Consider the following 14,573-nt stretch of genomic DNA (forward strand, 5'->3'; position numbering starts at 1 on the left):
ATGATGATGACATTGCACTCTACCCAGGGTGATGGAGTGAGACTCTGTCTCAAGAAAAAAATCTTCAATGAAATGTTACACCAGGCTATTGCTAGATCCTTAATTAAAGTTGGAGAATACTATTCCAACTGATAGGTCAAGTGTTGTACATTTACAGTAGATCATTGACATTCATGGATTTCAATTATATAATTTCAATTATCTGTGATAGCACTAAACATCCATGATTTACAACAGCCATCATTTTGCTAAGGCACAAATTTGAATCATGTGCTCTGAGGCTTGTGTACACATGTGAGTAACTGACTTAATAAATAAGCCTAGCAGATCCTTCAGTACCCTTATCTCAGCAAGGTTCATGATCCATTCTCATGTTTACATTTCATGGGTAAAATTACATGTGATAGTGGCATTTTCAAATATGGAGATTCACAATGATTTTGGATCACATTAATCAAGAATGTCAATGGTCTACTGTAATAACATTAAAGAATACCTTCTACAAAAAATAATTTTAAAATGTGCAAAGGACTCGAATAGACATTTCTCCAAAGAATAAATACAAACAGCCAATAAGCACATTAAACTGATGCTCAACACCATTAGTCATTAGAGAAATGCAAATCAAAACCACAATAAGATACCACTTCACACCCATTAGGATAGCTATATTCAAAAAGACAGATGATAACAAGCATTGGCACAAAGGTAGAGAAATTAGAACTCTCACATATTGCTGAGGGAATGTAAAATAGTGCAGCCAATTTAGAAAATAGTTTGGCAGTCTCTCAAAAAATTAAACACAGAATTACCTTATGATCTATCAATTCCACTTCTAGGTATATACCCCAGAGAAGTAAAACATGTTCACACAATACTTGTACATTAATGTTTGTAACAGCATTATTCATGCTAGTCAAAAGGTGAAGCCAACCCAAATTGTCCATCAATTGATGAATGAATAAACAAAATGTGGTATTATCCATACAATAAAAAGGTATTCAGCTATAAAAAGGAATAAAGTATCAATACATGTTATATTACGCTAAGTGAAAGAAGTCAGACACAAAAGGATTCCATTTATATGAAAAATCTAGAATAAACAAATCTATAATGACAGAAAGTAGATTAGTGGTTGCCAGGGACTGGAGGAAAGAGAAATGGTGAGTGACTGCTAATAGGTACACAGTCTCTTTCTGGAGTAATGACAATGTTCTGGAATAACATAGTGGTAATGATTTTACCACCTTATCAATACACTAAAAACCACTGAATTGTGTACTTTAAAAGTGAATTTTATGGTATGTGAATTATCTCAATTAAAAAAAGAATATCTTCTTTAAAACTACGGGATGGTTGGATAATAAAGATAGGAGAGACTAGAATGAATGAAACAGGATGCTGCGGAATACTTAGAATATATGAAACATTTTCTACTGAAAATCCAAAGACTGACAATTCCTGTAGTAGCTGAAAGATACACTATATCTTTCTTGTTTGGCAACTAAAAAAAAGTTTGTTGAACCAAAGCCATATAGCTAGGTAATGAAAAACAAGTCAAAAACCATGAAAATATGCTAATTTTTTACTGTGATACTATCAGTACTATAATACTAAAATTCAGTACTATCTACTAAAATTCATCCAGTAGAATAAAAAAACTTGTACATGTAATCAATATTAATGAAATACCTAAATGCAAATTCATAGCCTGAAGAGATTTATATGATCTTTCTCTACTGCACTTTCTAATAGTTTCCAGCTTTAACAAATTGCACAGCTCTAAACCTACAGCGATTTCTGCTGCAGTTATGTGGAAAGCTGCCAAAAAATATTTCTTGCTAAAGCAGCTTTATCCTTTGCCATTTTACTGCTAAGATTCATACAACCATCTGACAAATTTGCATAATAAATTCGTGAGAACAAAAGAAAATTTTAAAGAAATATATATTGAAATGTCACTGTTCATTAAGTTAAATAAGTTATCATGACCCACAGTTGAAGTCTGAAGAAGAAAACTCCTAACGCCCTTTATGTTTGCTTGCCTCCAGCTGAGAGTCAGAAATAGAGACCAAAACAGAAGAAAGAGAAAGAAAGAGAAAAAGGTCTGTATATACTTTGTCACTTATAAAACCCTAGTAAAAACAGACAGCCACGAATTCCAGAGATCTCCCAGTTCATATAACATTAATGTTATTTAACGTGATATTATTCAGCTTGGTAGAGCTTAAAATTTCTCCAAAAAACCTTCCTTAATAATTATTTATAGTGCTTGATAACACTCAGTTTAAAGTATTTGTCCACAAACAACAATCTAAGTTTATAGCACCACTCTGCTTAGCTGGATATTTTGATACAGCTGAATTGTCATCTGCTTTGATATTTAGTTGAGAGGAAAATAGTAAATTCCTACCTATAAATAAAAATGATTTTAAGATGTTAAAGTGTATATTTGCATACATAGGTAGGTATATATACATATATAAAAACAGTTTTATTGAGGCATATTTTATATATCATGAAATTCCCCATTGTAAGTACAGGCATACCTCGGAGATATGGCAAGGTTAGTTCCAGACCACTGCAATAAAGGAATATCATAATAAAGCAAGTAACAGAAATTTTTTGGCTTGCCAGTGCATATATAAGTTACTTTGCCCAGATCCATCAGAGGAATCACTATCTATAGCAGCTATAGTCTTATGAAATGTATTTCTTAAATGTTAAGACTTGAAAGTTGAAATTATTCCTTAATCCATGGGCTTCAGAATGGATGTGTGTCAGTAGGTATGAAAACAACATTCATCTCCTTCTACCTCAGCACTTGTTGCTTCACCTTGCACTTTTATGTTATGGAGATGCTTCTTTCCTTAAACCTCATACACCAACCTCTGCTAGCTTCAAACTTTTCTTCCATAGCTTTCTCATCTCTCTCAGCCTTTATACAATTGAAGAGAGTTAGGCTTTGACTTAAGGGAATATTATAATGGTTTGACCTTCTATCCAGACCACTAAAACTTTCTCCATATCAGCAATAAGGAGTATCCCTAACAGCATCACAGATTTTCTAAAGCAGATTCAATCTGGACATTAATATATATTACCTATACAACAATTTCATTTCCTTATTAGGGAAATGGTTGGCATTGCCTCCACCCTGTACCCCAAACAGTAGTTTTGAAAACCAATGCACATCATCAGAATTGTTACTGCTGAGAATACATTTTGCATAAAATGGTTTTCCAGGCAGAAAACAAGTCTACAACCATAGTGAGAAGATAGTCCAAATTTTGTTATTTTGAATGGAATTAAATAAAAATTTTAGACATTTAATGGTGCATTTAATTTTAATAGTTCTGCTCAATAACTATTGCTTATTTTCTCCCACAAGGAACGGATTACCATCTCACCCTGATAAGAACAGTAATAATAATCACTTCTGTAATGTTTACTATGTGTCAGCCACTCTGTTAACCCTTTTAAAGATATGAATTCCTTTAATCCTTTTAACAAATCTATGAGAAAAGAAATATTACCTTAATTTTACAGATGGAGAAACTCAAGTCCAGAGTGGTTAAATAAGTTGTCCAAAGTCATACAGCTAGGAAATGGTAGAGCCAGAATTCAGACTCTGGCAGTTTGGTTGTAGAATCTACTGAGCAGCATGAGAGAGCAAAGGATTTCTTTTAAAAGTATTTACAGACTTCTGCTTCCAGCAATGGGAGACAGGAAATTCAGATCAACCCTCCCAGACAACTAGAAAAACTGAGCAAAATATCTAATTGAATACATCAGAGAATTAACAAAGGGTAAAGAATTACCAGGGTATAGTCCAGGGTACAGTCTAAAAAAGACAGAAATCCAGAGAAGCAAGCCACATATGGAGCTTCTTTTACTGTACTGGGATTTGCCAATTCTGGATGAGATGGCTAAGAAGCTTTTCAGCCTTTTTGACAGTTTCATAAAGATAAGAGAACAAAAGTTGGAGACCAAGGCCTGTCAACAGTGAGAGCACTAGTAAAACCTCCCCAGTTGGATTGGGACCATGAAAGGCTACATCCTAGAAATAAGGGTGAACTAGAAATAAAATAAAACTTTCATGAACTGCAGCCCAGTTTCACGTCATCTGGGTGCCTTAGAAAGTATCAATCCCTGAAAAAGGATTAAGGTGATCCCATCCTGCTAGAGCTTCTTCTAGGCATCTAAGGGCAAAGAAAATTCTATCTAGAAGAAGATAATATTATCTAAGGTTGCAAACTATTTTTAAAACTTCTCAAATAAAATATCTGGCACATAGTCAAAGAAAACCAGGCATAAGAGAAAACAAGACAACAAGAACATGATGCAAGAGAAAAAATAGATGATAGAAACAGACACACACACAAGTTCTAGATATTGAAATTGTCAGAGATAACTAACCATAAACTATTTTCAAAGAGATAAGACTATATTTACAACTCTGGCAGAGAATTAGAAACTGTAAATGACATAGATGTGAAAAATAAACAGAAATTCAAGAACTGAAAAATGTTTTAAAGGAGTAAATTGTATAGCGTATATTCTCCAACCATAATGCAATTATGCTAGAAATCATTAATAAAAGATCTTCATATATTTAGAAATTAAGAAATCTACCTCTAAATGGAATAAATATAACTCTAAATCAAAGAGGAAATCATAATGGAAAGTGGAAAATGTTCTGAACTGAATTACATTAAAATATTACTATAGTATGCAGTTAAAATTACGCTTAGAGAGACGTTTCTAGACTTAACTGACTATATTAGAAAGAAGGAAGGCTGAAAATTATGGAGTTAAATACCTATGTAAGAAGATATAGGAAATAAAACATAATAAAATAAAGCCAAAGAATGTTGAAGGAAGGCAATAAAGAACAGAAATAAATGAACCAGAAAACAAATAGAAATGATCAACAAAGGCAGAGCTAGGTTCTTTGCAAAAGCTAATAAGACTGATAGATCCCTCAGGAATCTGATCAAGGAATAACAAGGTAGCCAATGTTAGGAACTTAACAGTGGATATTGTTACTGATCTGTCAAATATTAATAAAAATCCCCCTGATTTTATGAAAACTTTATGCCAATAAATTTGAAAATTTTGATGAAATTAATTTTTATAAAAATACACCTTACCAAAAACCAAAACAAGAAGAAATAAAAACTTCAATAGTTAGGACACACTTCAAAAAACTGAATTTGTAATTAAACTATTAAACTAAAGAAATGAAATTTGTAACTCAATGTCTTCTCTCAAAGAAAACTCCAGAATCAGATGGCTTTACCATTAAATTCTACTAATCATTAAATGCAGAGTTCATTCTAATTTCATACCAATTATTCCAGAGAATGAAAAAAGAGGAACCACTTGTTTATAAAGCCAGCAATAAAGGAAAAGTATAGACCAAAAATATAAAGAAAAGGAGGAAGTGAATAATACTGTCAGAATAGCGGATACCTTTAGGTAGAAAGGAAGAGGTTGTAATTGGGAAAGTGTAGTCAGGTGAGCTTCCGTGGATTGACAATCTCATTTCTTGACCTCAGTGGTAGTTTTCAAGAATTTGCTTTATAATAAATCATTAAGAAGCACATTTCTGTTTTGTACACTTTGCTGCATGTGTATTATAATTCATAATAAAAAATTTACAGTAGTTCCCTCTTATCCATGGGGCATATATTCCAAGACCCTCAGTGAAACTGCAGATACTACTGAATTCTATATACAGTATGTTTTTTCCTCTATACATGCTTATGATAAAGTTTAATTTATAAATTAGGCACCATAAGAGATTAACAACAATAACTAATAATAGAACAGGTCGGGTATGGTGGCTCACGCCTGTAATCCCAGCATTTTGGGAGGACAAGGAGGAAGGATTGCTTAAGGCCAGGAGTTCAACACCAGCCTGGGCAACATAGCAAGATCCCATATCTACAAAAAAATAAGAAAAATTAGCCAGGCGTGGTGACGCATGCCTATAGTCCTAGCTACTTGGGAAGCTGAGGCAGGAGGATTACTTGAGCCCAGGAATTCGAGGCTGCAGTGAGCTAGGATGATGCCACTGTACCCAGCCTGGGTGACAGAGGGAGATCATGTCTTTAAAAAAACAAAAAAACCGAACCAAAAAACCACCAATATGCCACCAGCATCACTACTCTTGCATTTTGGGGCCATCATTAAGTAAAATAAGTGTTACTTAATCACAATCACTACAATACTACAACAGTCAATCTGATAACCAAGTAGCTACTAAGTAACTAACAGGTGGGCAGCTAGACATCATGGATATGCCGGACAGAGGGGGACAGCACAAGATAGCATCATGCTACTCAGAATAGCACACAATTTAAAATTTATGAATTGTCTATTTCTGGAATTTTCTATTTATTTTCAGACCAAGGTTGACCATGGGTAACTGAAACTGCAGAAAGTGAAACCATAGATAAGGGGTGGGAGGATTTCGGTATTTAAATTTATAGGACTAGTGTCACTTAATGAGAGAATGGTATGTTGACTCTCATTCTTGGACTTTAGTAATTTTCTTAATCCCATCTTTACTTACTCTAACAGGCTTACAACTTTTTCTTCTTGGAGATTATCTTTGAGAGATTAATCTCCTTACTGCAGCTCTTTACTCTAGTTTCTAAATTCTATTAATGCACACTATATCCCCTCCATCAAAGCTATAATTACATTTGTAGTAAGGGCATCTATTCTTGGATAGTCTATGCTTCCTAACATGGGACATTGTTTTTAAAACCCAAAATTTAATCTTGCATGATAATACACAAAGATTAAACAATAATTTGTATGACTACAAAATGTACAATATAAAGACAAAAGAAGTAAGTATACAGATTCATCTGGGACTAAGTAAAAATCAACTCAGCACCAGTTTTTCTGGAAACTTCCACATTTGTTTCCTATTATTGATTACTTTAATCTACTTGTCTTCAGTTTTTGTCTACCCAGCCCTAGTTCAAAATCCAGGCATTTGTCTAGAAAAAGTTTTTACAGTAACAGGAAACTTGATTTAGTGATCTGAAATATGAATGATCTTTTATTAAGACCAAGCCATTTGATTATTTCTTCTCTATAACTATAGTAAAAGGACAGCTAAGTGAACACAGTTCAAATTATATTTGATAGCAATTACAAAGCATGTAGTTATCCACTGCTGCTACCCACCTTTCTAAATGCCTTTAACGATAATAATAAGCACCAAAGTATAGCAGACTAAAACAATTCTGAGCCAAATTATGGCCACCCAAACTATGGTCTACACACTGGCATCAATTTGATGAATTTAAATAAAAGTAGTATGTATTTTCATCATAAAATTTCTCACTTTTGGAACATGAGGATTAAATTCCACAGCTCTATGAATTGCTTCCATAGCATTAATCTCTGCTGTGCTTAGCCCTCTTCTAGAGGCTGTTTCTGGAGAGAATCTGTAAGAAAACCACAAAACAAGGAAATGAATATACCAAAAAAGCAAAGAATTTATGGATTTAGATCATAATATAGTCCCTTGAATCAAAGAAGTTTCTGGCAATGGCCAAAGACAAAGCCAGATGACTATAAAAATGAAAGTAAAGCCTTCTTGTTCAACATATAAGAAAAGGCAGCATAAGGAATGAAAATCTTCAAACTTAGGTAAAGAAAGCCTTCAAAAGTCCATTGAAGGCACACTTTGGGAAAGGTAATAAAGTAATAAATGCTACACAGGGATATCAAGAGAATTTAATGAAATAGAAGTACATTCTTGGCCAGGCACGGTGGCTCACGCCTGTAATCCTAGCATCCTGGAGGCCAAGGCGGGAGGATTGTTTGAGCTCAGGAGTTTGAGACCAGCCTGAGCAAGAGTGAGACCCTGTCTCTACTAAAAATAGAAAGAAATTATATGGACAGCTAAAAATATATAGAGAAAAATTAGCCAGGGATGGTGGCACATGCCTGTAGCCTCAGCTACTCAGGAGGCTAAGGCAGGAGGATTGCTTGAGCCCAGGAGTTTGAGGTTGCTGTGAGCTAGGCTGATGCCATGGCACTCTAGCCAGGGCAAAAGAGTGAGACTCTGTCTCAAAAAAAATAAATAAATAAGTACATTCTTATCAAATTCTCATCTGAGAGGAAACAGACTAAATATTCCATTCTAATTCCTATCAAGGTATAGTAATCTAGGGTAAAAGAAAATGGTCACCATTTGGTTGGTTTGTGAATATTTTATCTGCAGAATAAAGAGAATTCATTAAGGGCAACCAAAAATACAAGGAAAGCAAAATAACTCAGAATTATCATCTAAGAACATAACATAAACCTATTTCCCTACCATACACCTTATCATTATCATCATAGTTACTATTTACCGTGCATACTTTCTTTCTAGATATTGCTTTAGGTATTTAACACACATAATCCTCACACAACCACCCTATAGTATTATTATTCTCATTTTAGAGATGAGGAAGAGACTCAAAATGATTAACTTGCCCAAAGTGCTATAATTGGAATGTTATAGAGTTTGAATTGGAGCCCAGATTTACTTAGCTCTAAAAACCTTGCTGTTTCCACTACACACAGTTAGAAGCCTCAGAGACCAGAAGATCAAGGGTTATTCAGAAGGAAGTAGGGAGGAAAAAGAACATGGTTTAATGTCAGTGGAGGAAAAACATAATACTGAGTTTAGCAGGCTTTCCAAATTATTGTAGTTTTACAACACTTACTTATCTGAAACAGTCCTTGTCTTCAATAGTGCTGCTGTATAACAGATAGCTGCTGACTTTGGAAGGCTTATATCTGTAGTAATAATTTTCAAGGTAAGAATTACAAAAAATATCTTAAGATAATTTTTAATAAGAATAAATCATAGTACAAATTCAACAGATGTAATACAGTGGAAGAAGCACCTGGACATGTAGTTAAAAAACCTGAATTTGAACCTTGATTCTACTATTTTTACTAGCCATGTATCCTTAAGCTAGTAGCAACTTCTTTGATCTCAGTTTTCTTTTCTTACAATAGAGAATGGTACTTTTCTGGCAGAGATTAAATTATGTCTATGAAAGCCCTCTGCACAATGGTGGAAAGTGCTCAACAAATGTTTATAATAATCTACTTATAATAACACTATTCAAGGAAAAAGGCATAGTATAATTAGAACTTTATAAAACCTCCACTTATCCATAGAGAAAAGCTAAGATTGGAAAAAAAATATTTAACAGTAGTTAAATCCAGGTTGATTCAACCAAGGATGATTTTTATTTTTTCTTCTTCCTAGATTTTTATATTTTTTACATTTTCTTAAATGATTACTTTTTATAAAATAAAAACAATTAATCGGAAACTAGAAATAAATTAATTATATAAAGCCTTTTTAAAAGAATGCCCAAAATAATGCTATCAGAAGAGTAAGACCAAAGAACTCTCTTGATGTTTTTTATTCCAGAGTTATAGTAGCAAATGGAGAAGTAAATTTGCTTTCAACTTCTTTAGGACTCTAGAATGGCAAAAATCAGGACTCGTGAAAATAATGAAAACAGAAGCATATTAACTTAACTATGCTTTATTAGTTTTAGTTTTTTTTCCTTCTACCCCTATTGGCATAGAATATAATTAGTTTTATTTTTCATGAATCAGGTCCTATTCTGATTTTTTTATATTCAGTCCCTAAGCTTGTTTATCACAAGTATCATAACCAAGCCATCAATCCAGTAAATTACATATGGAAAGAATTTCTCACAAATTTCTCCATAAGCCTACACTAATCTCAAGCACTTCCTAAGATCCCAGATGTTTAAAAGAAATAAACTTCTCTTTCCAAGTATAACATATTTCAAACTTTCCAAGTCATGGGGATTCCCAAGCTAATGGGTAGGAATCTACAACAGGACAAGTGTGAATAAGTGACTTATATGTGTGCTGTTGCAGTGAAAGATATGACCAGAAACATTAACCCAAAGTTTTCAGCTTGGGGTTAAAAGCTGATGCCTCACCCAGAATAAGGAGAAAGGTTATGTGGCTTTAAAATACTCCCAACTCCATTTGTAGTAGACTGGGATTGTTATATTAATAGTTAATAATAAAAATAACCAATATATATTGAATTGTTACTATGGGAAGACTAATGAACAAAGAAATGGAATACTTGGATTTTAAGTTCATATTTACCACTTACTGGCTAGGAGACCTTACCCAATACTTTAACCTTATTGAACTCCAGTTTCCTCACTTAGTAACTGAAAGCAGTAAAAATACTCATCCTACCACATCACAGGATTACTATAAGGATCAGATGAGATAATAAATTATGCTTTGTAACTAAAAAGCATTGTAAAAATGTTACTCTGAATTCCTCTTACCAGTACATACTGCTAAACAACTTCCTTGACACTCCAAAACAAATGAGGTACCCTCCTATGTGCACAGCACTCATACTTTTCCATTTATCTCACCTAATACGCTGTCTTCAATGTAACTGCTGCCCATTTGTATGTTTCACTAAACTATAAATCTTATGAGGGCTAAGTTCATGTCTTCTTGTTCACTGTTGTATTCTGAACACTTCGCTCATGTTAGACACTCAATAAACAAACATAAATCTTGACAGAAGAAAGATACTGAGGCCGGAGGCCTCACGCCTGTAATCCTAGCACTCTGGGAGGCCAAGGTGGGAGGATCGCTCAAGGTCAGGAGTTTGAGACCAGCCTGAGCAAGAGCGAGACCCTGTCTCTACTAAAAAAAAATAGAAAGAAATTAGCTGGACAACTAAAAATATATAGAAAAAGTTAGCTGGGCATGGTGGCGCATGCCTGTAGTCCCAGCTACTCAGGAGGCTGAGGCAGAAGGATTGCTTGAGCCCAGGAGTTTGAGGTTGCTGTGAGCTAGGCTGACGACAGGGCACTCTAGTCCGGGCAACAGAGACTCTGTCTCAAAAAAAAGAAAAAGAAAGATACTGAATAGCAACCTATACCTATGCATACTAAATACTGACTGGTAAGAATGAAAACAGAAAATTAGAGAAATATTAGGATATGATCATATTTACAATTACATAATTAGAAAAAGAATATTTTAACCATGCTATCAACTAAGACAAATATGACTCACCATCATATTTTGCTAGGACTGCCTGAACATCTGCATAGGCCTGTAATTCTAAAAGTGATTCTAAGAGATTTTCATGGATGTTCAACATGGTAAGAGGAGGAAATTCTTTCATCAACTGTATATTAAAAGAAAAAAAAGATTAAAATCATAACAAAGGAACTCAATAGAGCACAGCCAAATTCATTAAAGTAGAAATTCTCATTTCTTAACAAAACTGTGAAGACCTAACCCTTAAGAAAAGTATGTATATTGAATAACTATCTTGTTATAAAAACTATCAATTAAAAAGCAGGTATTCTGCTTTAAAATAACTGGCAAGTTGAACTACATTTTTAGTTTTTTGGAGGAATAAATATAATAGTCTAGCCATCAAATTTACTTACATCTCTCATTATTTTTACTGCTTCTCTTATTCTTCCTAATTTTCTTGCACACATTGCCAATCTTCTTTTAATGTATACTAGCACATTAGTATCTCTCCCTATTTAGAAACACAAAAAATGATACAACTATTACTTTGTATTATGGCTTGCTATCTCATTAACATATTACTCATTGATTTTAATTACTTACCCTGGAAGAGTCAATTAAAATTAAATTGTGTCAGAGTGGAAGAATATTGATTGTTGAATCTGAATGATGAAAATTGAATGGGAGTTCTATTTTTGTGTATGTTTTGAGTTTTCTGTGTTACAAGCTTAAAATATAGATTGAATTACTTTTGCCTCTAATCTTAGTATATACAATTCATGTGTAATTAACAAGTTCACTTTAATATTAACAGAAAAGAAACACATTAATAGGAAAACATAATATTAACCTATTATTAATATTTTAAGTTTGTGTATAAACAATTATTTTAGAATTCTCTATTTTTTTACCTGAAAAACAAAAAATGTCCAAAACAAAATTTCCATGGTTAATATAAACTTTTCTTAACAGCTAGTAATTATAATGCACTATAAACCTACTTCTAGAAAGAGCTAACAAATATTTCTGTAACTATCTCATAACCATATTTGAGATTATACAAGGACAAATGGCATGACTTTTTTACAGATGTAGTTTCATTAGTTCCAGGCTATAAAATTATATATTTCCACAGTTGTATGTTATAAAAATATACATTAATGAAACATACTGTATATATCAGTATTTAGCTTACAGAGAAAACATTATCTGAATTTTAATTTCCACAAACAAAAGATTTAGAACTTAACTGCTAGCAGATAATGCATTATATAAACATTTCAATTTACTACCCAGTATCTGCCAAAATAACTAAAACGCTCTGGCCACAAAAATAGCATGAAGCAGCAGCATTGCTCACTCTAACATCTTTAGTAAAAGTGTCTCAATCATAACTGGGAGAGTATACCTAAGAATGGTAAAAAAGGACTTCCGTTGCTATGGCCCAACTGGTCTCAAACATATCATGGAGAAAAATCTATCAAAGAAAGAATCTGTGCCAAGTATGAGGTTGAATTTTGTGCTAAGAATCAGATGGTATGAATGGGGCCACTCTCTGGCACTATATGCAGATAGTATGAAGAATAACCAAATGATATGCCTCTACTGTTGCTCAGACTAAAGATGAGGATAAAAGTAATAGGTACTTATCATCACTAGAGGGCTAGAAGGCTCTCCTGAATGCTAAATATTTTCAAATTATGTTTCTCCAATGACCAGCCCAATTCTTATATGAAACAAATTACTGTTAAGTCTCAGAGGAACATCTCTTTCAATAACCACAGCAGATTCTCTTCGCTTCCAGCATTCTCTGGCTAAAATATATTTCTGTCTTACCAGTTTATAGGTAATCATGAATAGATTAGTTTTAAGAAAATTAATCTCTAAGTATTAAGTTGTTTTATTATTGTTGTTTAGTGTTTTTAAACATAAAAGAGGCTAGGAGCAGTGGCTCACGCCTTTAATTGCAGCACTATGGGAAGCCAAAGCAGGAGGATTGCTTGAGGCCAGGAATTCGTGAACAGCCTGGGCAACATAGTGAGACCTTGCTCTAAAAAAAGAATAAAAAATAAATTAGCTGGGTGTAGTGGTATGTGCTTGTAGTCCTAGCTACTCAGGAGGCTAAGGGGGGAGGACTGATTTAGCCCAGGAGTTCAAGGCTGTAGTGAGCTTTTGATCATGCCACTGCACTCCAACCTAGGCAACAGAGTGAGACCCTGTCTTAAAAACAACAACAACAAAACACACACACACAAGCAAATTACAGAGATTACAGAGCTAAAAGACGGTAATAATCAGTTCAAATTTGCTTACTCAGTTGAGCTTCATGCTGAGGACTTTGGTGCTGGCACTGCTGTGACTGCTTATAAACTGTTTCTCCTGCCTTCAGTGCCTGTTTAAATAACCTTTCAGCATCTACAATAGTTGTTGCTTCTTCCTCAGCCAGTAAAACATATGCAGTGGCACACCTATGAAGAAAGCAAGCAAGGCAATTTTAAGTAAAATGGTAAAACAACTATTTTCTCTTGGGTACGACCCTTTGCTCTACATTATGTTTCCCTAGCCTTACCTATACTTTCCATCTCTTAAAGAAAAAAAAAGGAAACTTCATTAAATATTTTAATTTATTAGGCGCATGTTGGTATATTCTTTATGTCTGATTCCATGATTTTTTTCACTCTCTTCATCTTTCCCTTTTGCTCTTTATTTTCTATATTTTTTTATTTCTATTTCTATTCTCTGAACTTTGTCCTGTGTCTTATTTTTTTGAAAGGGGGGAGAAAAGAAGATACATAAAGAATTGTCTGAATAGTAGTTCAGGAGACCATATAGTCTTCTGGTCGTACCTGCGCTTAGTCTCTATGCACTTGGTAATATCCATTTCGTGGGAGCAGGTAAGGGAGAGAGTAGAGACAGTCCATTGGCCAACTAGGCACCTTAAACAACTGACTCAGAAACATATTCCAAGACTAGCCTGTTTTTCTCAAAGGTATGAGAGGGAACCATGCTATGAACTAAGACAAATATGACTCACCATCATATTTTGTTAGGATTGCCTGGAGATCTGCATAGGCCTGTAATTCTAAAAGTGATTCTAAGAGATTTTCATGGATGTTCAACATGGTAAGAGGAGGAAATTCTTCCATCATACTGAGTATTCCCTCTGCATGCTGCCCCATACTCTCTTGGACTTATCCATAATGTATGCAGCATAATTTCCCTTGTTCTGAATTCCAGTCCTTCTTCCTATACTCCTACTCTCACTCCTCACACCCATGCTTACTCCAAGTTTTCTTTTCTTTACCCCACTAAAACACAGTTTTCTTTGTATCTTTTACGCCAACAACTGGCTAATAAGATAAACTAATTCATTTTTGGAGAGGGGACAAAAAAGAAAAAAAGTTTCTCTCAAGTCCATCTCTTCTGGGGACAATGTCCTATTTCTGATTATCTAAGCCTGCATTGTCCAATAGTCTAAT

General features: G+C 34.0%; 1 protein-coding gene across 5 annotated transcripts in view; it reads right to left on the reverse strand.

The window, feature by feature from the left end:
- ST7L (suppression of tumorigenicity 7 like) overlaps nt 1-14,573 on the reverse strand; it is a 74,385-nt gene that overhangs the window by 30,290 nt on the left and 29,522 nt on the right. For all 5 annotated transcript variants that reach the window (XM_045546807.1, XM_045546806.1, XM_045546810.1 and 2 more), the window contains 5 exons: nt 13,408-13,562; nt 11,508-11,605; nt 11,125-11,239; nt 8,742-8,814; nt 7,367-7,469 (listed from right to left, as the gene is read on the reverse strand). In XM_045546807.1, coding sequence (XP_045402763.1) covers nt 7,367-7,469; nt 8,742-8,814; nt 11,125-11,239; nt 11,508-11,605; nt 13,408-13,562 — 544 coding nt within the window. The remainder of the gene's footprint in view (nt 1-7,366; nt 7,470-8,741; nt 8,815-11,124; nt 11,240-11,507; nt 11,606-13,407; nt 13,563-14,573) is intronic.

Source organism: Lemur catta, chromosome 3 (assembly GCF_020740605.2).
Source record: "Lemur catta isolate mLemCat1 chromosome 3, mLemCat1.pri, whole genome shotgun sequence".
Taxonomy (NCBI): domain Eukaryota; kingdom Metazoa; phylum Chordata; class Mammalia; order Primates; family Lemuridae; genus Lemur; species Lemur catta.